Below are 22,601 nucleotides of genomic sequence, written 5' to 3' on the forward strand. Positions count from 1 at the left end.
GACACACAAATGAGAAAGCAACAATGGAGCATTTGCACCATTCAGAAACAACCGTTTCAATCCTCCCTCTCTCCACCGTCCCTGAGGAAAAAATAGACACCAAGTGCGAAATGAAAGCGGCGGTTGAAGCGTCTTGATGAACTCTATTACAATAACAAGTATGCTTATAGAAAAGGCTGGCATGTCTTAAAAGGCAAACACTGTCTCCAAACAGTTCGGTGCTGTTTAGTTGTGTATACTCTCCTGAATACAGCGGCTAGGTATGCACACCCGTGGAATGCACACTATGGAACAGTCGAAAGCACTCGGCGCAGCTCTCGCGCAAGGTTTCGGCGCATCCTCCTGACACCTCTGCGGTGTATACCCCGAAACTTCTCATCGCAAGCTGCAACATACTTCAGTGCCACTTCGATTTACTATCGGGGGTAAACATGAACACCAAATGAAACTTAATAAGACTAACAGTGTTTACATGCAACTTTTTGATTTCGTTTAGTATAATAAGTTTTTAATTAAGGGGCCTACACAGGTCTTCATAACACATCAGTCAGGAACACTTTGAATTACTTGAAAATATTGCACATAGTCGTTAGAATTGTGTTGCAGCATGCTTTTACATTCTCAATCCTTTAAGGTAGAATCGAAGCTCCCTTTTCTGGCCACAGAGTGCGAAACCTTGGATAGTTTGTGCTTGCGTCTATCTCCCGTGAGCATTTCACTGTCTCATTTGGGGAAGATGATGCCAAGCGAAGAGAAGAATGTTCAGTTTCGGGTTGGAAGCATCATCATTTCAACCTTTGAGTCACATTGGCAAGTGCGACGGCAAATGCTTGGAGGGCACTGAAAGGGTACTGGAAATCGAGGGTGTAGGCGTTTCCATCGATGCGCCCGAACTGCATCACCTGAAATCCGTAGACAGACGTAATTAGTAATATCACTCATCAAAATGCCCTGCCTGTGAGTTCCCTTCTAGAAAGCTACTATTGTGCAGATTTTAATATGTGACGCAAACAGCCTTCTTTTTAGTGCGCTTCCCAATAATACCCAAGAAAAAAAAAAACAGTTTTTATTTCAGTCTGTCGATTAGACTGTCATGTGCAGAACTGCGTTTTATGAGGAACGCAGCGGACGCGAATTCCAATTGGAGCCTTCCGGGTACCCGACGTCATGTCAGCGTTGCCATATCCTATGTTTGTACTGTTCCGTTTTTCAATTGTTTTTGAAGTTTTTTGCACCTGGCGAAGTCTTCTCGGAGCATTTCCAGAATGCTCTGTCTTGCTTCTTCTGTTTTTTTTTTTCATTATATTTTTTATATTTATATTGTGGCTTGTGGAGCTCGCAACGCAAGTTATCGCAGCTAGGTCAACCCTTCGAACTTGGCACACTCTCACTTTATTCCGGGGTAAATCAGTGTTAGCTTCAGGAAAAATGCAAACCTGCATTACCACAATCTACTAGTTTGTTTTCGAAAAAAAAACATGGAATACATTAAAAAAAAAAACGTATAACAAACGCGCATCTTCCACGAAGACGCTCGCCTAGCAAGGTAAACAAAAGTCGGGCGGCGGAGAAAAGCTCACCGGAGAAAAGCTCACCGGAAAAAAGCTCACCGGAGATAAGCTCACCGGAGATAAGCTCACCGGAGAAAAACTCACCGCGAAACCGGCAGATGCGGAGAAAAGCTCACTGGCCTTTAAACGGATGCGGAGAAAAACTCACCGATTTTTTTTAACTTAGCGGATTCTGCGTCAAACGTTGCATTTTAACAGAATTCGCACTTGCCACTTCATTAAAACATATCCAGTTTTTTGTAATATTCTTGAAGTTCATTGGGCATATTCACTAATTCATCAGAAATTAGTAATAACCCATTTTGTATATTAATGATTTCGCAAGTATAAAATCAGAACATCTTACACCGGTAAAAAAAGACAATTTATTGACAACTGGCAGTGTGCCATGGTGGCTCTATCAATAAAAAGGTTTGTTCTTTGCGAGCTAGTATGAATAGCGGTGTGTGGATCGTTTCAGTCCAAATATTGTGTTGTGCCTAATAGGTAAGTAGGTGTTTGTTGATGTAATCAGTGTCGCCTACGCTATTTTCCTTCTGTTAATTTCACTATCAAAACTTTGGTTGCGAGAACAGCTTCGTCCAGTCGTCTTTGTTGTCTTCACTCCGTCGTCGTCGTTTGAGCGGTTTTCATCATGTATAACGTTTACCAACTCGCGCGATTCACTACCTTACAGAAGACTGGTTCTTATATAGGTCACGAGAAACAACGGTGCCAGTGGGCAGCTCTGAAGGTCACGGGTACCTCGCAGTAGATTGGCACTACCACACAAAGGCAACGTGTGGAACCACCAGCACGTACGGCTAGAAAACGTGCTTCTCTGGAAAAAAAAAAAGGAAAAAAAGAAAAAAACCTTGATATTCTCGGACTGTTTTATCCTGTTCTCAAAAGTTAACAAAATCTTCAAAGAGAATTTCAGGCACCGCGTTGTTGCGCATGCGCTTTCGAATTTTCGGCATTTACAGTTTTGATTTTTCGGTTTTAGGCAGACATTATTTTCTTGTTCTTCTAGTTCATAAAGTGTTGAGTTGGGCTTTCGTTGCCTAACCAGAGTAAGCCACAGAATACACTCGCCGGTAATTATTAATTTGGAAGCAATATACCTAATAAGCTTAACAAATAATACAAAAAAAATATTTTCGTTTTGACAAAGTTGACGAATTTTAATGTTAATAAATTGGATAGATGTCACGCATAATCCAACAGCCTACATACAAAAAGAAGAAAAAAAATTGGTGAGCTTTTCTCCGCATACGCTCAATGGCCGGTGAGCTTTTCCCCGCCGGTTTTGCGGTGAGCTTTTCTCCGGTGAGCTTTTCTCCGGTGAACTTTTCTCCGGTGAACTTTTCTCCGGTGAACTTTTCTCCGGTGAGCTTTTCTCCGGTGAGCTTTTCTCCGGGATTCACAAAAGTCCACCCATTCATTCCTCGTGGTTTAACTATGTTGACACGATCACAAAAACACTTTTCTGCTTAGCGAAAATTTGTTTAGTTAACTAATGCGATACACGGCCCTGACAGATTCAAATTAGTGGCAGCTGGTACTCATTTTGTAGGTGCGAAGTACCGCAAATTTGTATCGGGACGAGCGTTGCAGCACGCCAAACAGCATGCGCTGCAACAGTGCCTCCAACCGGACAAAAAAAAGTTTATTTTGATTGATTTCTATGACCTGTCGAGCGCATCATAAATTATGTCGCAATACTACTATCATTTGCAATGTCTTGTTGTCTTTCTTATGCTTTTTTTTTTTTATATCAGATGTTCTGAAATTCGCCGGCGAGTTTGTGGAACTTTCGGGTTTATTGTGAACATCGTTCTTGATAAGCGATAAACGAATACATGGCGTCTCTATCCATTTAGTGGCACGCAAAACGTTAGCGTTGCCCGATGTTAGCCGTTTCCTAAAACAGCGCAGAGTATATGTACCGCAGATACGGCATCACGCTATAGACCTATTTTAGTTTCGCATGTTAGATATTTAGCTTTATATTTATTGAACGAAGTGACTTGTACATACATGTTTTTTGGTCGGTACAGCAAAATTGGTTATAAAGACGTTTCACTTAATGACGTAATTTGCAAATTATATTCTACTCCTCCTTTAATGAACGGTCAATGACAATCTGACCCACATATATTGGCGAGCATGATGAACATCTGTGCCAATTGCAACGCCTTAGCACTGCATTTGGCAACGGTACACTAAGGACACAGATTATCGATTAAAACGCAAGATTCCTTTCGTTTTCTCGTCTGTTAAAAAAAAGAAAAGGAAAAACAAATGTATATATCTGTGCAGTACACAACCTTAGAACTATGAACGTGGATTGACCGGCTCTACTTCGCTCTTTCAGCCACGAGAGTCGTCGTTCATCATTGCCCTAAGAACGCGCTCGTTTCCTTCAGCCGGGCCTTGGTTACGCGTGTGACGAAGTGTCATCAATGCGTAATCAACTCTCGACAAATGAAAATAAAAAAAGCCAGAAAAAACTATTATTATCTTTTTTTTTCTAAAAAGCGGAGTGGTACTACACCATTTGAAAAACATATCGATCAAGTTAGAGCCCCAAATGAACGAAGTCAGAGCCAACTTTAATGTGCCTTTTAGAAATAATATGCAGCTGCATTTCAATCTATCGATCAAACCGTCATGTGCACAGTTACTTGTTATGAGGAATGCAGCGGACGATAATGGCCAGCCTCAGCTTTCCTGCCACGCTCCGCCGTGTCTTCTCAAATCGTCGCCTCGTCCTTCGCTACCGCGCGCTTTTTCGTCTTCTTTTCCGAAAGTTTTTAGCAGGTAACCGAACCTCTTCGAAGCGTCGTGGCATCCCCGCGTCTTACGCTCCCGCCTGTTTTGTTTTCTTTTGTTGTTGTCGTCTCCGAAAGCTGACAGCTAGTCCGCTCTAGCACCTTCCACTGTACCAGACGACGCGGCGCTTACAGACGCTCGCGAAGTCCGAGTTAGCTTCCCTAAAAGTGCATTTCCGCAATAGAATAGGAAAGCCACAGCGTTCGGTGTGGATGCCTTAAGGCCACGTCATTACGCAGCTGGGAACTCGAATTCGAGGACATGGCACCTGATTTCCCTTGAACTCGATCTGGAAGTTCTTGGCAGACTCCTGCGTGACCCGGCCGCCAAAGTCGAGCTGGTAGACCTGGCTCACTTCGTTCCAGAGCGGGGCCTTGTTGTGCAGGATGAACTCCTTGTACATGGGCGGGGGCTTGCTCGGAGGAAGCATCTCCTGCTGGTGGACCTTGCCGTGACGCTTCTTCAGCTGCGGAGGAATTGCGCAGGTAGTTAATTAAGACTAGACCGCTGACTGGAGCGTAGCTTAGTTGTCACAATGTCGCGCTTGCGGGACGGTTACCGTCAGAGGATTGCGAGCGGCGGTTTTGGGGATTGGGCTAAAATCGTTTAGAAGAGTACTACCAATCGTCCTGAATGTTCTTCCCTGCCTCAGCTGCATCTACGCGACACATCGTACGTAAGAAAGACTTGCCTGCGTCACTAAAGAAGGCTATCGGAGGACAAAGATTGGACGGCTGGAACTCAAGTGTTACAGGCACAAATTCCAACCGAAGGCTGACGAAGCTGTCGTGCCCGATCTGCGCTCCGTGGTGACGTACTAGAAGCGCCAGAAACAGGGACAGAGTTCGCTACAGAGTAAGGATTGACGACAACACAAGGCGCCCTGTGTTGTCGTCAATCCTGACTCTGTCTTGGTTTTTGGCGCTTTTAGTACGAAATGAACCAACTACCCCAACTTGGAATAATAGAGAGTTTTCGTAGACCGCGTTTCCCCCTCCGCTAAGCCCTCCGCAACGAAGAAGCCGCTACTGCGCCTGCGCGTCGATGGCCTTGGCTGTAGAGTTCCGGGTATCGTACCGGAGAGCGTTGTGGGACAGCGGAAACTATCTACGAAAATTCCCTAGTAAGTCTAGCTTGCGCGTGTGGTCGACGGTCTGAAAAAGGAACCGCATACGTACACCTTTTTAGTAAATCACAGCGTGATGCATAAAGAAGCCGATTTGTGCGGTTCACTCAAAGGAAAAGATGAGCTTCGTTGAGTTTGCTTCTCCTACGGCACGTGCTCACCGCGGAGAAGCGACATTTGCAGGAACTGCATCGCGGGTACAGTTTTGCGGTGGCCCATACAAAAGTTCACATGTACTGCGTGAGGAAATCTCCACACGGATTTCTGGGTACGAACTAAAACCAAGTGGTTTCGTTGTTTTTAGAAGTATTATAATCCGAGTTTATTCTCTGAAGCGGGAAAATTAGGAAATATAGGAAAATATTTGTAGTCTAGACTAGATAACAAAGATTGGAATAGAGGGATGCGGTATTGGGAACTTTTGTTTATTTTTGTACAAAATATTAAATTTAATAACCATTATTAAGATAGAACTTTCACAGTGAATAGGCCATGCATGCAATGTTATTAAAATGCCAATTTTTGTTTTTGTTTAGTCTTTATGGTTCTGTTGATAACACTATTTGCGAAAATATATCAAAATAAAAATCAGTGTTTAAAAAAAGATTGCACTTTGAACTATTTTACCTACTCTCGGCGATGAATCTTTGGCGTTGCTTTTATATAAAAAGCGAAACACGCAGGCATATAATTCGTGGTTCCACAAAATTGGTGCAGCATATAGAACAAGCTACTCTATCTTTCAGATTCGGTGTTCGGTGCATCATTGGAGACGATATAAAATGATTAAAATTACTGTTTGGTTCGTATTTGTTTTCATTTCAAAAGTCACTCTTTACATCGTCACAACAAATTATACAAACCGATAGCAAGGAAGTTTGCAACAAGGTCTTGTTTCTGGACTTCGTAACTTCACTACATGTTTTTTTTTTTTTTTTTTTTTTTGTATAGGCTGAAGCGCCGCTCCAAAAGACGATAGAAGCGGGAGGAGAAAATAGAGAGGTTACCCAAGGCGGCCTGCCTTGGCTGGCTACATTTCCGCTGGCTACATTAGTGCATGTGAGCACGTGTGTACTCACTTGCCATTACGGCTGCCTAAACTAGACGTGTAAACCATTTTGTTTCGAACGCTTTTGTTTCTTTTTTTCTTCCGGAGCGCGTGACAGCGCGTCTCCCGGCGCGAGCTCTCGGTTTTGACAAAGCTACAACGGCACTGTGTTATCGGCTATTTCTTTTTCTCAGAACGCGCGTGCAGAGGGCGTCGGGTTCTACAAAAATCATGAGCCGCCATTTCAATCTCTGAAGGTGGATGACCCGAGAAGCTGTTTAGCACAGGACACAGGCCCGCCCCGAAGAGCCGGAGGAAACTAGACACGCGCGACGGGACCGCCCCTCGGCGGAGAGTAGACACGCGCGACGGGACCGCCGCCCCGGGAGAGCGGAAGGAAAGGAAAATAGGCACGCAAGCGCTTGGAACGAAGACGAAGAGAGCGCGGTGCGAGCGTAGACATGGCTGACGCGGGTTGCACAGCGGCAAATCTTTGAGAAACCTTTATTATCTACCTGAAAGTGTACTGATCTTGAAAATGGTGCCTATTGACAACCAATGTACCGAAAATGCATACCCAAGTGATGAGACGTAGGAGCTTTTGCATAGAATGAAGCGATTTTGCATCAAATTCGGGACCTGAGTTTTTGTTGACGCACACGAAACCTCCACGGAATCCTTGCCAGAAACAGCTTCGCTGTAAAACCCAAACTATAAAGCGGGTTGTTAACGGTGTGGCGTAGCTGAGGTGTTAAAGACAAACTAAACAAAGCTGTAGCGTAGCACAGTGGTAACGCCTCCGCTTCGCATGCAGTGGGCCCAGCTTCGATCCCGCGAACGGTGGGCGCTCTTTGTCTAAGGATTTGTCAACACCGACGACGGACGCCCAATGACGCCAACTGCAGCGACGGTGAGAAGAGCCCAGTGGTGGAACGAGGCCCATAACAGCTATCGCTGTAAAAGGTACGAGGCCACTCCCGAGTGATCATTCGGCGCCTTAAAAGTGAGTCGTTCGGGGCGCCGTCAGCTAAGTGCAATTTTCACCGCTTCACACATTGGTGATATCTGATTTATATTTGTAGCCTTTGAACATATCGGGGTTGAACTTGGTTGGAACTTCGTCGAAGTGTTTGTTAAAAGTTTGAATTTCGTCGATGTTTGAAACCTAACGGGTTTGCAAGGCCGAAAATCATCGAATTTCTTAGTGTGATAAAGTCGAAAGTTCGAAAACGTCGATTTTCATAGCGCGAAAAAGTCGGAAGTTCGAAAACAATCGAATTTCTCTGCGCCGAAGATTCGGAAGTTCGGAAATTGTCGAATTTATTTATGTCGTAAGTTTGATATTTCGTAATTTTACGAACCTTTCGACCTCCTCATTAGTTCGATCTTCGAACCTCAGGTTCGCAAAAAGTTCGCGGCATCTCTAATTGCAACCTTAAGTACTGTCATGTCTCACTAGAGAGGCCGTATAGACAGCGAGCGCGTATCCAGCCGATGCCGGTGTCGTTGGTGTCGGTTATTTCTGTTTGTCGTTCTAGTGGGACTATAGGGCATTACAAACGCTTTAAAGAGTAACGCACCTTCTTGCGGATGTAGGCCTTCTGCATGCTCTCGAGGTCTCGGAAGCCGTCCGACAGGAGTTCCTCCCCGCTCTGCGCCGCTTCTTCGTCCGAGCTGTCCACGGCGGCCCGCTGGTGTTGACGCCCGCTGCGGGCCTTGCGCAGCAGTAGCGGGCTGTAGAGGAGCGTGCGCAGCTGCTGCTGCCTGCTCTTCCGCCCGCTCACGGGCGACGACGGGATGCTGCGGCTCAGCGTGGGCGACGAGGGACACGACGACCGCTCCGACGACGTCTCCTCGCCCGCCGGCAGGCTGCCCCGGTGCTCGCACAGCCGCACCGACAGCCGGCTCGGGCTCTGCGAGGGCGTGCTGTCGCGACTCGCCGGCGACGTCCGGCTGCCGGACTGCTCGTCTTCCGACGGCCCCGCCGCAGACGCCAAGACCGCCGCGGCGGGTCTCGGATACCCCGTGCACACGAAGGGGTCCTCGTCGGCGAACCTCTGCTTGCGGACGGCGGCGGGTGAGGCCGATTGGGCCGCCTCGCAGACGCACGTCGGTTCCTCGGACGCCCTGGAGGTCGTCGTGGGTCCCTGGACGTCTTCGGGACTGGTCCGCGGCGGGGCGCCGGAGCGGAGCGTGAGTCTGCGGGCGTCGCATCCCCTGCTCCGGGGGTCTCCGCGCAAGAAGTCGGCATTGGGCGGGCCGATGCTGCTGCGGTTGCGATGGTGGCTGAGCAGGAGAACAGAGGCCACGTCTCCCACGACGCCCTCGTCAGGCTCTTCGTCGATGTACTTGAGCTCGCCGGCCTTGTCGGCCCAGCGGGGCACCGGGTCCAGGAGGTGCCGAACGCGAGGCTCGGAGACTGCCGACGCGGGGCCGGCCGAGGCGGCGGCGGTGCTTCTGTGAGGGGCGGCGGCTTCCCCCTACAGAGGCGGCTCGCCGTCGGGAGACATTTCGGGAGACAGCCGGCTGCGGGCCATCCTCCGCATCCTGGGGGAGACGGCGGAAGGGACCGTTCTGAATGCCCCTATCGGGCGGGCACTGGGGCTGTGCCGCTACGGGTAGGCACTGCACAAGCATGTTCTTGTCGGAAAGACTATTCGCCATACGAAGCTGCAACCATAGTTCCGTTCTTTTATGTTCTCTGAAATGCAACGGACGCCATATTTGAAGGCGCTGTTTGGAGCGCATGCTCGGAACGAGCTCATAGTAATATGCAGCTACGACCGGCAATCTTGATGGTGCGGAATGCACATTGCGAAATTACTGTGGAAGCTCGCCCTCAACACGTACCCAGCAATCGCGCATGCAGCTATGGCCGCCAGTGAGTACTACTTATGTAGTCACTGACAAGACTAGAACGGCATGCAGGGCATGTCTTTCGACCGCCCGAAGTCCAGCACACGTTCCATGACCTGCGCCGCGCTTTGACCGCGCGTGTGCGCTCAAGGTGACGCGGAAGCGTTGTCGACGGTAGGAAGCTCGCGCTGGAGGCGGGACAACACAAGTTTATTCCTGCCTTTCTCAACCTGTGAGTGACTATACTCTGTTTCGTCCTTAGAGTAGAACGTTGTCAAAGCTGCCGGCGGGAGCATGGGGTTTGACCTCGCAGATCACTTGCCATAGCCTCCTATGGGAAGTATTCACTGGCGGCCATAGTTGTGTGCGCGACTGCTGAGCGCGTGCTGATGGCGAGCTTCCACAGTTCTTTTTCAACGTGCATTCCACACCATCAGGGTTGCCGGTCTTAGCAGCCTATCAATGTGGGCTCGTTCTGAGCGTGCGCTCTAGACAGCACCCACAAATATGGCGCCCAGTGAATACTCCTTATATACTGGCAAGGCCTGGCAGATCGCCACGAGAAGCGGCCGCCTAAATGGAAAAGGTAGAGCGGCAGACAACGGATGAGAGGAGAGCCACGTGACTGGCGCCCCGCTGCGGCGAGACGCCGAAACACACTTCTCCCGAGCGAACAAGTGTGTTTCGGGACCTCGCCGCTGCAAGGACCGGAGAAATGGCTCTCTGATGATCCGTGCTACCAGATGCTCGCGCTCCAGATCTGCGACCGGGCAATCTATGGCTCCGTCGTTGAACTTCCAGGTTATGCACTTTGCACGCGTCCTCGCGCAGACGAAACCATAGATGAAGCCATGCGCCCGCACCAGTAGCTTTGGCAGCGTTGTAAGACCTTTCCAAGGTTTACAGAATCACAGACCAGCGTGCGACCTTCACAGTCCATCCAGCACGTGCGTGTTCGTCGCTTCGGAAAGCGAGCAAAGCACGCTATACATACAAACACTCAAGATGGCGCCGGCCACACGCTCTTTTTTTGGAAAGGTCTGTACTAAATATAAAACGGAACGTGTCTTTTTTTTTGGTGGGCTACACGCGCAGCGCATGGTGTTTGACAGATATCTGTATGTAGTGACGTCGGAGCAGGGTTTCCCCCTCCGAACGAACCAGGAGCTTCGTTGCAGCTCGCAAATACGGGCACAAAGCGATTTCTCGGGTTAGCGAAAGAAAAGGAGAGGACGACCTACCCTGCCCTGGGGTCAGCACGGAGTCGCTTGGACGGCGACGTGGCCGGGTCTTCCTCGTCGTCTTTGGCCAAGGTGACCGCCGAGGGCCCCGGCAGTTCCTTGCTAACCTCGGGGGCCTGGTCGCGGGCGTGCCCGGCGGCCGTTTGCGTGGCCACAGACATGATGGTGCCTTGAGGTGCGGCCTGGCCCGCCTGCCGCAGCGATAGCACCTGGAACATCAGGATATGTTTGAGGGAGATGTAAGCCGTCGAGGAGGTACTCGGAAGACTCATGAAAGGCAGCCAGAAATGCATTAGGAGGGAAGCCGAGATCTCGCGTGAAAAAAAGATGCCACTATTGTGCTTCTCCGGGGATCGTCGCTACAAACTTCCGTGGAACAGTAATGGATTACAGCAGTCCAGAAACCGGCGCAGATTGTGGACGCGTTCATATATTGAGAGCGAGGACGACACGCTATTTTGACTTCGCACATCCTCATCCACTTGGGCTTGGTTTTGTACTACGTGACTTGCACTTGTGGCGAGTTTCCACAGTATTCAGTAGAGTAATCTGGAGACTCGGAAAATCAACAAGTGTCATCACTTTTCAATAAGTTGATGCCGCCCTCTCGGTTTACTTGGCTGTTCACTTTGTGCTTTGAGCGGGCCTTGTGGTGAGGCGCATTTCGCATGACCGCGAAGCATTGGAAAGGTGTAGAAGTTCGAATTCGGAGGAACAAAAGAGATTGGGGTGAATGTGTAAACCGAATTGGACCAGCGTCCTCCTATCAATTGCCGTGTTCATTGTCAGAAGGCGGAGGCAGAAAGACGAGAGAGACGGGCAGGTGCTCACCTGCACTCCGGCTTCGGCGGTCGTCTCCAGGGTGAGGTACTCCTCGGAGGGCCCGGCGTCGGCCTGGCCGGTCTCGGTGTCCAGCAGGGCCGCGGGGTCCCGACAGCGGAGTCCGCACCGCTTCTTGGGCGTCATCGGGGCGATGGGCGCGCTCTCTTCGCTGGTCACGGGGTCTGCATAAGATGGGCGCGCCGTCGCTGAAGCAGCCCACAGCCGCGCGCCGCAAGTGCTTCGTTTCGAGCGTCACGAACAGCGCAATGATTCCAAGGGATTCCAAGGAAAGGGGCCTTTCTAATGGTCAGATTTATTAATTTCATTGTCGACCGTTCTGAATCGCTGCAATGGCTCGGTGATTGATTGATTCATTGATTAAAATATCTTTATAGTTCTCCAAGTCATGTTCAATCAATCCATCACTGAGCCATTGCAGTGGCTCAGAAAGGGTCGGCATTTTCGATTATTTGGAAATGGCCTATGATGGAGTTTACAAATGGCTGAGAAACTAGTTTCTTTCGGGTACAAAATACTGATTGTTCTTAAGAAATATTTTTTCACCAGAAAATAAAGACGTAAAAATTTTAATTTAATTTTAGTTTTAATTTTTTTACACCTTTATAACACAACGTTTTGAAAGGAGTCTTTCGTTTTCCAAATGTACAAACCATAGTTGTAGAACGTTTTTGTAAAAACTATTGCGACCAGAGTTATTACTGCCACAACTACGGATACAAGAGCGAATATCCGGGCGCTACTGAATACGAATTGGTTGAAGAACTATCTTCGGAGTAGAGGTGGCTTGGGAAAGCCGTCCTGACACGGTTAGTAAACTTTCGAGGGTGTGAGGACGAGAGAGGAAGCGGAAGTCCTTATGGCGAAGACAAAGGGACGAGGAGCAAGCCAGACGTGCACTGCTTTTTGCGTACATCAACAAAACTAAAACATCTTGTAAACCCTAAGATGGGGAACGATAAAAAAAAAAAATAAAAAGAAACAGACGAACCCATCTCAGGGTTTACAAGATGTGGATTAATTACTAGCTCGCCTGCACTCTCTTACTGCTTTCTAAAACACACCAGTAAAGAAAAAAAAAAAAGGAAAAAAAAATTACCGTCGGTGTATACTCGATTGAAGCGACTTCCCTGTACGTTCTGCTTCGGTCGTTGTGCTTCCTCACAGTGCAGAGAGGTAGAGTGGTGAGAAAGATTTGCCAGGCACTAAAGCCAGTAAAATGGGGTTTCATTTTTAGGAGTGTTTCGAGCAAACCCAACGAAGGGCACGTGGCGCGCCTTAGCGATGGCCTGGGAAATAATACAGAGCGCAAGTTCGTCTGCCTCTTTTGCAGGGGTTATGGGGACGTCAGAACGCCGAGCTGGGATTGGTTCTGAATGAAGGGTAGTGGGTATACATCAAGGCAGCTTGATTTGAGGTCTTCTCACTATCCTTCAATCCGAGCCAATCAAAGCTCGGCGTCTTTCTGACGTCCCCGCCACTCCTGCTCAAAAAGCAGACGACTTTCTCGCCGCAAAGGACCATCTCACCAGCCAGTTTGGCAAAGCCACCGCTTCTGCAATACATAGAGGGAATTTTAGTCGTTCTGCTCGCGCGGCAATCTCCCTGGAGCTCTGCGCGTGCTGACCTACAAGAAGGCACGAACTGTCTCGGGCAGCGCCCCCTGCCTTCTGAGAACTAAAGTTATGGCCGATCCACGCATACGCCGAACGCTTGGTGAAATCGGTCTATTCGGGCAACTTTCTACGTCTGACGCAAAATCTAAGTTAAGGCCAGTTCACACAGGGCAGGCCCTTTTATACGGGTGGATGTGACGTTTTCAGCTACTTCCGCCCATTCGAATACGACGATAAAGCGCCCATCATGCGGCTGCAGTTCAGTGGGCTTCGTCATAGTGTTGAATATTGAACGCGTCTTCGACTGGTGTGTTTATAGGCTCCTGTATACTGCCCATGTACCAAACGTGATATCGAAGTGGCAACAAATTACGTCACAGCAGCCGGTGTGTCGTGCTGTCGGATGTTGCAATCCTGGTTGTTGATTGCAAAAATTAAAAAAAAAGAGACCCTTTTCAAGTGTTGTTGTTGACGCCGCGACCCAACTTCTGACGTACTCTGGCTTCCTATTGACTGTCAAGCTAGAGAGCCGGCGTTTGCAATACCGGCGTCTGCAATATCCACCACCTCTGCTGTACCACCACAATGTTAACGACCTTTTGTTTTGCTCGAGTGTCAACGGCTGACCACAAGCTCCTTAAGAAGTGGCACTGCGTGAGATTGCGCAGGTCGCCAGAGTGCTGATTTTTGTTTTGGCTGTTTAGTGTTCGAGAAGAGCTCGTAAGCTCAATTACATCAATGAATCCCCTTAGCGTCTGAAAAAAAAGAAAAAAAGAAATGTGATCGCGCTCGTAAATCTTAGTAGGTAACGTCAATTCAATTCAATTCGATTAAAGTTATTCACTCCGATAGTAAAGAAGAGGAGGGGGGAGGTGGGCAGGAGAAAAAGCTGCAACAGTGTTGCTTGAGAAGGCCCCTGCCCCTTTACACGTGTGTCACTGCAAAGGCTAAAGGTGCAAAAAGGCAACTTGGAAGGGGCTTCAGTCGCAAGGTTCCATGGGAACAGTTTTTGTTTCATTTCTCAGCTCAAACCAAGCAAAGGAAAAGAGAGCGATCGTCACACTTTTAGTGTGCCTTCCGTGCACTCGCGTTCGTGCAGTAAAAACACCTTTTGAGTTAAAAAAAAAAGCCAAAAAAATTCTTGAAAAAAAAAACAAAAAAAAACAAAAAAACAAACGGGTTGGGTGAATTCTAGAGTATTTTTATCCCGTGAATTTGAGTATCACGTTCGTTTTTTTTTTTCCCCTAAGATGTCACTAAACGCGAGAGAACGCGGAAACCCTCCGTCCAGTATGTTACGTCAAACGCAGATCTTTCTGCCGCCAAGCGCGTGTCGCTCGTGTGGACAGCGCGTGCAATTGCGAGCTGGTTAGGTATAATCCCTTGCACTGACACGAGTCGTAACGTCTTTTTGTGACCTTTTTGAAAATAGCAAGAGTGCGTGTGAATCGCTTTGATAGGCGCTGAAGATGCGCAAAAGCCGAGATTCCAAAAGCTCCGCATATGCTGTCACGCTCTGAGAAAAAAAAAAAAAAAAAAAAAAAAAAAGCAAAAACTTCAGCGGTATTAAAAGAAAAAAAAAAAAAGAATTCTGCAGCTTCCGTGCAGTAAACTAAAAATAATCTCGATATTGGTGATCCTGGAGGCTAAATGAAGACGATTTAAGTTTTTTTCCTCAAATGCAGAACCGCCTCAGTTGCCCTTTAACACGCTCTCCTTGTAACTTCTGCTTAGCTAGCTCACTCACCAGTTCCAGTGCTGGAAAGTTCTACGGGGTGCGGCAAATGAAGCTTGCAATGCCGGATTGAAGATCAGTAAACACGTGCTTCGAAACACGGACAATCCGGAGAAGAGCATGTGCCACAAAATCTGAATCAAATAGTGCCCTGTCATATTCAGTGTTTACTCTGCAAGCAAGTACCGTAACATCCTGCCCTTTTTTCTTTCCAAAGCTTGGCACTTTTTAACCAAAAATGTGGCGCTATTGATCTAAAATGCGGCACTATTCATCCAAATGCGGCAGTGTCCAACCAAAAATACGACACGATGCGCCAAAGCTGCGCTATTATTCGACTAAAGTGCGACAATATTCAACTAACAGGAAGTAGAGGGCTGATTGAGAAGTAATGAGACAGCTTCTTTGTTTCCTTAGCGAGGAGGTAGACGGGAAGTGTACTGATGTTTCTAGAGGACACGCATCAACATGTTTGACCCTTCATCGCTCTTTCGCAGCGAATGAAGGCACATCAGACGTGTCGCCAAGGCGGATGACGAAGACGTGCTGAGAGGGTATTGCAGAGGTGCGTGATGAAATTTTATGTTTCATGATTCTTGGACTTTTCACCGTGTAATTTCTTAATATTATGTAACAACGAAAAAAAATCTACATGGGAGGAATTTTTTTTTTTGGATACGATGAAGTGAACAAAGTCGTGGCTGCAACGCTGAAAGTGATGTCGGCAAAACATTCTTTCACATATTCGTGAATTTTTTTTTAACATTCTAAACAATATAATATGCACAAAAATTGAATTGTGCTACCCTGAAAAAAAAAAAAGAAAACCGATCACAGCTTGTAGGATCACTTAATTTTGTATGAAAAAATCGGCCTCATTACCTCCCAATGAACCCTCGCACTAATCGTCCAAAAGGCGGCAGCATTCAAAGCCCCTTCAAAGCCCCTTCATGTTTCAAAAGTACCGCAAGGTGCGTCGATGCACGAGGCACGTCCCACGTGCAGCCCTTGGGAAGATCATGGCGGCACGGCGCAGCACTGAGCTAGATTTCAGACGCCATGTTCTTCCAAGAAGAGGCGCGCGGCACGTGTCTTGAGCATTTCCAGAACAATGAATGGCGCCACTTTTCCCAGAGGGGCCCCGCTCCCTGCGTACCACACACGTCGTCGTCGTCGTCCTCTGAGAAGCCCTGGCTGCTGCTGCCTCCGTTGTGCAGAACGAGGGCGGCGCTCCTCCCCGGCTGGGGCCCCTGCAGCTCCTTGATGACGAGCGTCATCTGGCGGGGCTGGAGGTGGAGCAGGCTCGTCCTGTACGTCACCATCCCCAGGATCGGGGGCAGCCAGCACGCCAGGCCCACCACCTTGAACCGGGTGCCCCACAGGTTGGACGTGACCGCCACGATCTTCTCGCGCTCGGGGAGCTCGTCCGTGTAGAAGAGCTCCTTGCGGCCGCTGCCGCCGCACGCCGTGCCGCCCGCCCTGCCCCCCGACGAGGGCCCCGACGAGGCGTCGGCGCCCGCCATGCGGAGACGTCGTCGGCGCCCTGGGGTAAGAGACAAAGCGAAATTTGGTGTGTTTACGTGCTATACCAACGAAGGGCATCTGGCACGCCCCAGCGGAGGATAGATTAATTTCGACCTCCTGGGGATCTTTTTAAGTGCAAGCAATGTCTCGTTTATACCTTCTCTTCAGAGAGGGTATAAACAGGGACCTCGGCAGGGAGTCGAACCAGTACCATCTAGATGGCCTGCTCCTTTCTTCCTCACACGTCATCACTATAGTCGGTTGCAACCTAAGAACAATCTTTTAGCTCCACCCACAAGCGCATTGCGCCCATCTGAAGTGCCTCCGCCGTCGAGAAAGTAGTTCGCTAGCAACGTTGCTTTTTCTTCCTCCAGGAAACCTGTCTTAAACTACTACAATATTTATTTAATTCATTCAGGACATTTAAATAAGTTAGAATACGTTTTTGTCAACGAAATAGCTGTTTAGTAAAGAAAGAAATTCATGTCCAATGTACCGTCTTCCCAATTCATTTTCTGTCCAAGATACTGTCTAACATACCGTCTAACATACCTCTCAGCAGTGCTAAGCCTCGCGCCCGCTTCGAAATTTTCGTTGGCGATAGCGTCGCTGGATTCTCACGTTGTCGCGCAAAAACTGCTGCAAACGCAAGCCGATACTATCAAGATTTCGTGGCGTAACCTCGGGCACGTAAAACACGGTGCAAAAAAGCAGAATAATTGTCACGAGAAACTATAGCATCGCGTTGCTAAGGCCAGCAGCCATGTTGAGCTTTTTTTTTTTCAAAAGGATCGCGATTGGTCCACAGAATCGTGACGTCATGAAAACAATTGGCTGGCGTTTCTCGGCGTAGGATTACATTTTCCTCTGAGAGGCATTTCCGGTTTTTTCTTAGCTTGCAACCGACTATAGAAGATGCAAGCGGCGTCGATGCTCGCGTCAGCAACGCCCCCAGCGCGTCTTGCAGTGCCTCCCAACGAGCTCGACGACGACGACGACACTCGGTGACGACAAGACGAACGCATCAGAGGCCGGCGTTTTGCCTCGGATCCACCGAGGCGGAAATATATTCGAGGGAAGGACCAACTCAAACCATGGGGAGCGTCTGCAATAGCATGGCGGACGCTTTCTGCGAAGGGTGGTTGCTCATGCGCATGCGTGAATTGTTGCATGGCGAGGAATATTGCAGGCGGAGAGGCATTAGCAAACCTTGAAGACACTGGACGCTTTCGCCAAATAGCTTATTAGGGTCAATACTCTCCACTCCACTCAGATGCGTTAGACAGCGCGCTTTCAGCGTTAAATCATCTCCTAACCTCGTGGGCATGTCGCATCGGAAGGTGCATGAACATCGTGCTGCCCACACAGACGCGTGGCTCCGAGGGAGAGAGCAGCCGCCGGCGCACGGAGAAACCGGGTTCTCCGAGACTGCAGAGACGGCGGTGTCGAATGGTGCCCAAGATACCCACGACGATAGACGGCGCCAGCTACCCGTCCCAGTTAAAAAGGGGGAAACCCCGAGGCTGTGGCACGTCCAGCCGGTCCAACTATGCAAAACCTGTCCGACATCACGCGACACAAATACGGGTCCCTGATCGAGAAGTTGGAACTAGGGGTGCCGCGAACCTTACCAGGTTAAGGTTTAACCACGTTCGGTTTCTTCAAACTTTTAACGCAAATTTGCAACCGAAACCGAAGAAAAAGTGGCGTATTTGTGAGGCACATTCTTTTATTGTTTGACAATACTAAACAAACTAAATAAAGCATTAAAGGTACATATTTTTCGTATTGCGCAAACATTGGTAATAATTTTATAAAACGTAAACTAAACTACTCCATAAGACTATTTATTTCCTAAAATTCGAAATGCTTGCTTAAAATTTCGGGAAGCAACGCTCTATATAAGTTTAACTTCGTCGGACTTCACTAAACGTCTAAAGGTTTGAAGGGTCCGCCAAACCAGTCGAAGTTTGCCCAAGTTCGCGAAACCCCCAGTTGGAACCAGGCTCAGATTCAGGCCCACTAGCCTGGGGACGAAGCGCAGCCTTCGTCCACGTCGCTGTCGGACGGCGTGGCGTCGCTGCTGCCGCCGGGCGGCTGGAGCCTCTTGGGCTGCGGCTGTTGCGGGTCGTAGATGACGAACTCCGGGCGAAGCTTGCTGGCCCGCTTGCCCTTGAGCAGCGGCACCAGGCCGCCCAGGTACTCCAGGAAGAGCGTGTAGGTGGCGCTGCCGGTCACCAGGTCTTCGGTGTCGTGCCGCACCATGGTGCAGTGCAGGCGCACCGTGTGAGGCCGGGAGACGAACTCGCGCAGCTGGTTCGCCTCCGGCAGGTAGCACTGCGGACGTCCAAAGTTTGGCTCAGGATGCGAGCAGTGACAGGGTCTAACCGCGGATTAGCTATAGACCAGAGTTTCCCAAACTATGGGTCGACTAGATGTAGTGAGGCGGTCGCGAAGCGGCTCGGGAGTTTGCGAAAAAATATTAGCTTGGTTTCGGTGCTGTCAGTGAAAACAAAGTCGAGGTCGCAGATCAACATCGAGCCGCGAAACTGAGAGTTGTGGTGTCCAAACACCACCCTCGTTTTGAGAAATCGTGCTATAACAAATAAGCTCACTTTAGCCATTAGAAAGTCATCTTATAGTTGCCTGCATTTATATTTTTCTTTCTGTATTGGTTCTTAGCCCAGCTGATTCATTCCGACTATATTGAACGTCAAATAAAAATCCAACGTTCATTTTGTGTATTACTGGTCACGCACTGAAGTTGAAAAGCTTGTGACATTACAAAAAGCCAAGAAGGTGATCGGGAGGTCGAGACGCACCATTTTATGTTTACTGTGGGTCGCAGGGCAGCAGAGTTCGAAAAGCACTGTCATATATGCTAAATGCCTCGTGTACTGTCAGGCGGGTGCATGTTTTGTGCATGCACGCAAAAGGGCACTCAACTTTTGAAATATGCACATGCGCGAGGTACAATATGTTCAACCCGACTTATTAAAACATAAACGTCTTACTAAATCCTTTTTCCTAGGTCTCTCAAGATACACAATTAAAATGTTTACTTCAAACTTACAAATGAAACGATGTTAGGATCCCCGATTCCGATGTTACCTAACAAGAGACAAGGGTACTGAAGCATGCGCAGACCGGAGGGACAGTTGAGACTAACCTTGGCCGCAGTACATCGGATTCGCCGTTTAAACTTCAAGTGGTGAACACTCACTGTTTACCTTTTATTGTCTAAAGGCCAACTTGATGTCGCGACCTGTACTTGGCGCTCCTCTGCACTAGACACAATGTACTGTCTCCCGCAATAAGGAAGCTCCATTCGCGGAGGTAATTTATGCGGCGTCACTAAGCACACTTTGGTTAGAGGCACTTTAAGTTTAGAGGAATTATAAAACTGGGGCACCTTTATTTCCTCATCTCAAGCAATATGGGCCTGGAGTAAGCGAATCGAGCACAGACGCCTGAAACTGCCTCGTAGAATAGGTATTTTATAATGTTGGAGACTGTACCGCTGCTTTTCAGGCTTAGTGGGCACGCGTTCTCTCCTCTGCTAACATCTATGTGCCTGGAGTGAAAAGTTGTGACAGCAGTGTATCTTCCAGTGTGCCACACCAGCCCCGATAAGACGACTGCAGAGAACCGCCTATTTGCCGAAAACGCAAAGAAGCTGTGCCAGGGCAACTTGGGTTAGATTTCTGTCTGATTCACTAAGATTGTCCTTGTAGTTTACGTCACAATCAATCTAAACCCTTCCATAAAGAAAGTTAATGTTCAACAAATGCACAAAATCTTTCAAAAAAGTATTGCTTTTGTTTTACGCGCGAGTGTTAACTCTAGGAAGTTGCTAACTCAATACAACATAATTCAAATATCACGAGAGTAGCTTGTTTAGAGCTTCGTAGAAGCTTAAACTTTTGTTTTAGGATCCTAGAAGCCAGCATATGACCTGCATGTTATATCAAAACAAGCAGATTCCTCCAGATCCTTTCCAACAATCCACGGCGCACGTTGAAGGATCTCTACGCTGCAACATGACGGTCATAAAGACAGTAAATAACCACAAAGGTCGCCTTCAAACTGACCACTACACAACTGCTCAAAACATATTTTAACCGAATTCGTCTGCGGAAGGTTGTAAAACAGTAGCTGTGTTGTGTGTTTGTTCACACAGTGGGAAGTTAGTCAGCCCCAGTAGGCATCTTATAGTGTCTGCGCTGTAGACGAGAAATGCAGCCAGTGCAATACCAGTTTGCCTAGGGTCTATACCAGGGGTGGCCAAACCGCGGCTCGCGAGCCTGCGGCTCTTTGCTGGTCCAAGTCCGGCTTGCGGAACCCCCCCCCCCCCCCCCCCCCCCTCCCGTCCACCCCTTTCTGCGTTTCCCAAGGAAAAAAAAAAGTATTTCAGAATAAATCACGGCTCGCGGTTTGGCAGCCTTGTACCCCCATACGTACAGTCGTGCAGCCTGTGCCCCCATACGTACACTCAGACTCTGAGCAAAATTTAAGTTTGCCCCCCTCACCCTCCTTCCCTCCTCCCCCTCCTCCTCCTCCTCTCCCCCCCCCCCCCCTTCCGCGGCTCTTAAAAGTTTCGTGATTTCGTTTGCGGCTCTTAGGTCGGGTCAGCCTGGCCACCCCTGGTCTATGCATTGCTTCACGCAGTAGTGATACACGACCGCACGCCGGTACGATGCTCATCCAGATCGAAACAGCCAGCGGTGGGAATTAATAGCTGGGTTCTGCAGCACGAGAGGTACGATGTGGGTAGCTCCAGTATCATAGCATATAAACAAAAAGACGCCAAACGAGTGCACGTGATTTCTTGAAGAGGCCCCACCGACGTCGAAACTATGGTGCTTGGAGCGCGCCTCCCACTTGTGTGTTTACAGCGTCCTCAAAAGTGGTCCCTCAATTTCCGTCTGATGACGTCATAAAAGCGTCATGCTGTTGCATGCCGCGATCCTGGAGGTGTCACAGTAGCCAAGGAGGATGCGGCAGATACTTCTGCTGTATGTCGCTCTTCAGCCAGGCAGCTGGCGCAAACCAAAGCAGACACGAGATGGGACGCCGCGACGACAGCGATTTTTGCGTCGGCTTGTCTTTTTTTAAAGAATTTCTTCGCCAAACCCCCAGGATCGCATCATACGACAGCATGAAACGCCGGCTTATGTGCTGTAATGTTTTTGCCACGTCGGGACCACTTTCGATGCAAGGACGGGAAAGGACGCTAAACACACTCAATTTCTCAGTGAGAGCTAAACAAAGGGAAATAAACTGTTTCTTTCTACCTGTACCACCTGACGGTATAGCAGGTTTAATCCAATATAATATAAAAAATGAGGGCCGTAATTGGCCAAACGACACAGGTCAAAAACGTTCTCCAGGCACCGACGTGGAGACAGAAGAGGGCGCGCGTCTCTTGCCTTGACCGTCTGCCCGAAGAGGTTGGCCACCAGCGCCCGCAGCCTCCTGGGCAGTGGGAGCTTGTGCACGGCGTCCTCGTGCCTCAAGGCGCGGTGCAGCGTGAGCCTGGACAGGAGCTGGAGCGACGCGATGCGGCGCGTCACCCAGCCGATGTGGATCACGCTGCCCGTGGCCACGAAGAGCCGCTTGTCGTTGTGGCCCCACGTCATGGCCGTCACGGGGCTCTGCAGGAACCACGCGGGGGAGGAGCACGTCAATGACCGGGAGATTCACGCACCCAGGGAGGGAACCCAAATCACCGACCTGCATTTATGTGGCGTAACACGTTGCTCAACCGTTTTCATCTTACCACGATTGCCTTCGGAAGTATGCGAATATAAACTGAGGGAGAGACGGAGATGACAGCGCTCGGGGGCGTAAAGCGCCGAGCTCTGATTGGAATGACTAGTCGGTATAAGCAACGGATAGCTGCCCTTGCCTCTGCCCACTGGTTGAACCCGTTCGAACAGTGGGCAGAGGCAAAGGCAGCTAGCCTTCACGCCTACCCACTGATCCTTCTAATCAGAGCTCGGCGCTCCGACGCTGCCGGGCTCTGATTGGAAGGATCAGTGGGCAGGCGCGAAGGCTAGCTCTCATCTCCGCCTCTCTCTCTCATTCTCTCTCTCAGTCTCTATCTGCATTCGTTTGAAGGCGATATAAACAAGATGAAAACGACCCAACAACGAGTTATAGGCCACATAAAAATGAAGTCGGTGGTCACGGCCGCGGTCACACTGTGTGGGGATTGTGATCCCTCAACA

General features: G+C 49.0%; 3 protein-coding genes across 3 annotated transcripts in view; all 3 read right to left on the reverse strand.

Annotated features, from left to right (window-relative positions):
• Positions 1-785: 785 nt before the first annotated feature.
• Positions 786-8,166, reverse strand: LOC120846027 (tubby-related protein 4). The gene is made up of 3 exons (XM_042291576.1): positions 8,140-8,166; positions 4,654-4,851; positions 786-902 (listed from the first exon to the last, which is right to left on the reverse strand). The coding sequence occupies exons 1-3, from the start codon at positions 8,164-8,166 to the stop codon at positions 786-788; spliced, it is 342 nt and encodes a 113-aa protein (XP_042147510.1).
• Positions 8,167-8,950: 784 nt separating this feature from the next.
• Positions 8,951-16,410, reverse strand: LOC121836823 (tubby-related protein 4-like). The gene is made up of 4 exons (XM_042292055.1): positions 16,004-16,410; positions 11,488-11,660; positions 10,657-10,865; positions 8,951-9,106 (listed from the first exon to the last, which is right to left on the reverse strand). The coding sequence occupies exons 1-4, from the start codon at positions 16,368-16,370 to the stop codon at positions 9,040-9,042; spliced, it is 816 nt and encodes a 271-aa protein (XP_042147989.1). The 5' UTR covers positions 16,371-16,410; the 3' UTR covers positions 8,951-9,039.
• Positions 16,411-18,393: 1,983 nt separating this feature from the next.
• The window catches only part of LOC8052429 (tubby-related protein 4), a 251,222-nt gene continuing 247,014 nt past the window's right edge, over positions 18,394-22,601 (reverse strand). Inside the window, exons 6-7 of the mRNA XM_029987899.4 lie at positions 21,801-22,025; positions 18,394-18,708 (exon numbers count right to left, since the gene is read on the reverse strand). Of these exons, the coding sequence (XP_029843759.3) occupies positions 18,394-18,708; positions 21,801-22,025 (540 nt within the window). The remainder of the gene's footprint in view (positions 18,709-21,800; positions 22,026-22,601) is intronic.

The sequence above is a fragment of the Ixodes scapularis genome, unplaced genomic scaffold, assembly GCF_016920785.2.
Source record: "Ixodes scapularis isolate PalLabHiFi unplaced genomic scaffold, ASM1692078v2 PGA_scaffold2__306_contigs__length_199485367, whole genome shotgun sequence".
Classification (NCBI taxonomy): Eukaryota; Metazoa; Arthropoda; class Arachnida; order Ixodida; family Ixodidae; genus Ixodes; species Ixodes scapularis.

Coding starts and splice junctions, on each gene's coding strand:
- LOC120846027 (XM_042291576.1), bottom strand. CDS start 8,166: ATGCAGAAGGCCTACATCCGCAAGAAG. Junction 4,852..8,139: donor AGGCCTACATCCGCAAGAAG/GTGCGTTACTCT, acceptor ATTCCTCCGCAG/CTGAAGAAGCGTCACGGCAA. Junction 903..4,653: donor TCGAGTTCAAGGGAAATCAG/GTGCCATGTCCT, acceptor TACGGATTTCAG/GTGATGCAGTTCGGGCGCAT.
- LOC121836823 (XM_042292055.1), bottom strand. CDS start 16,370: ATGGCGGGCGCCGACGCCTCGTCGGGGCCCTCGTCGGGGGGCAGGGCG. Junction 10,866..11,487: donor CCGCCGAAGCCGGAGTGCAG/GTGAGCACCTGC, acceptor CTGATGTTCCAG/GTGCTATCGCTGCGGCAGGC. Junction 9,107..10,656: donor CGTGCTGACCCCAGGGCAGG/GTAGGTCGTCCT, acceptor CGTCTCCCCCAG/GATGCGGAGGATGGCCCGCA.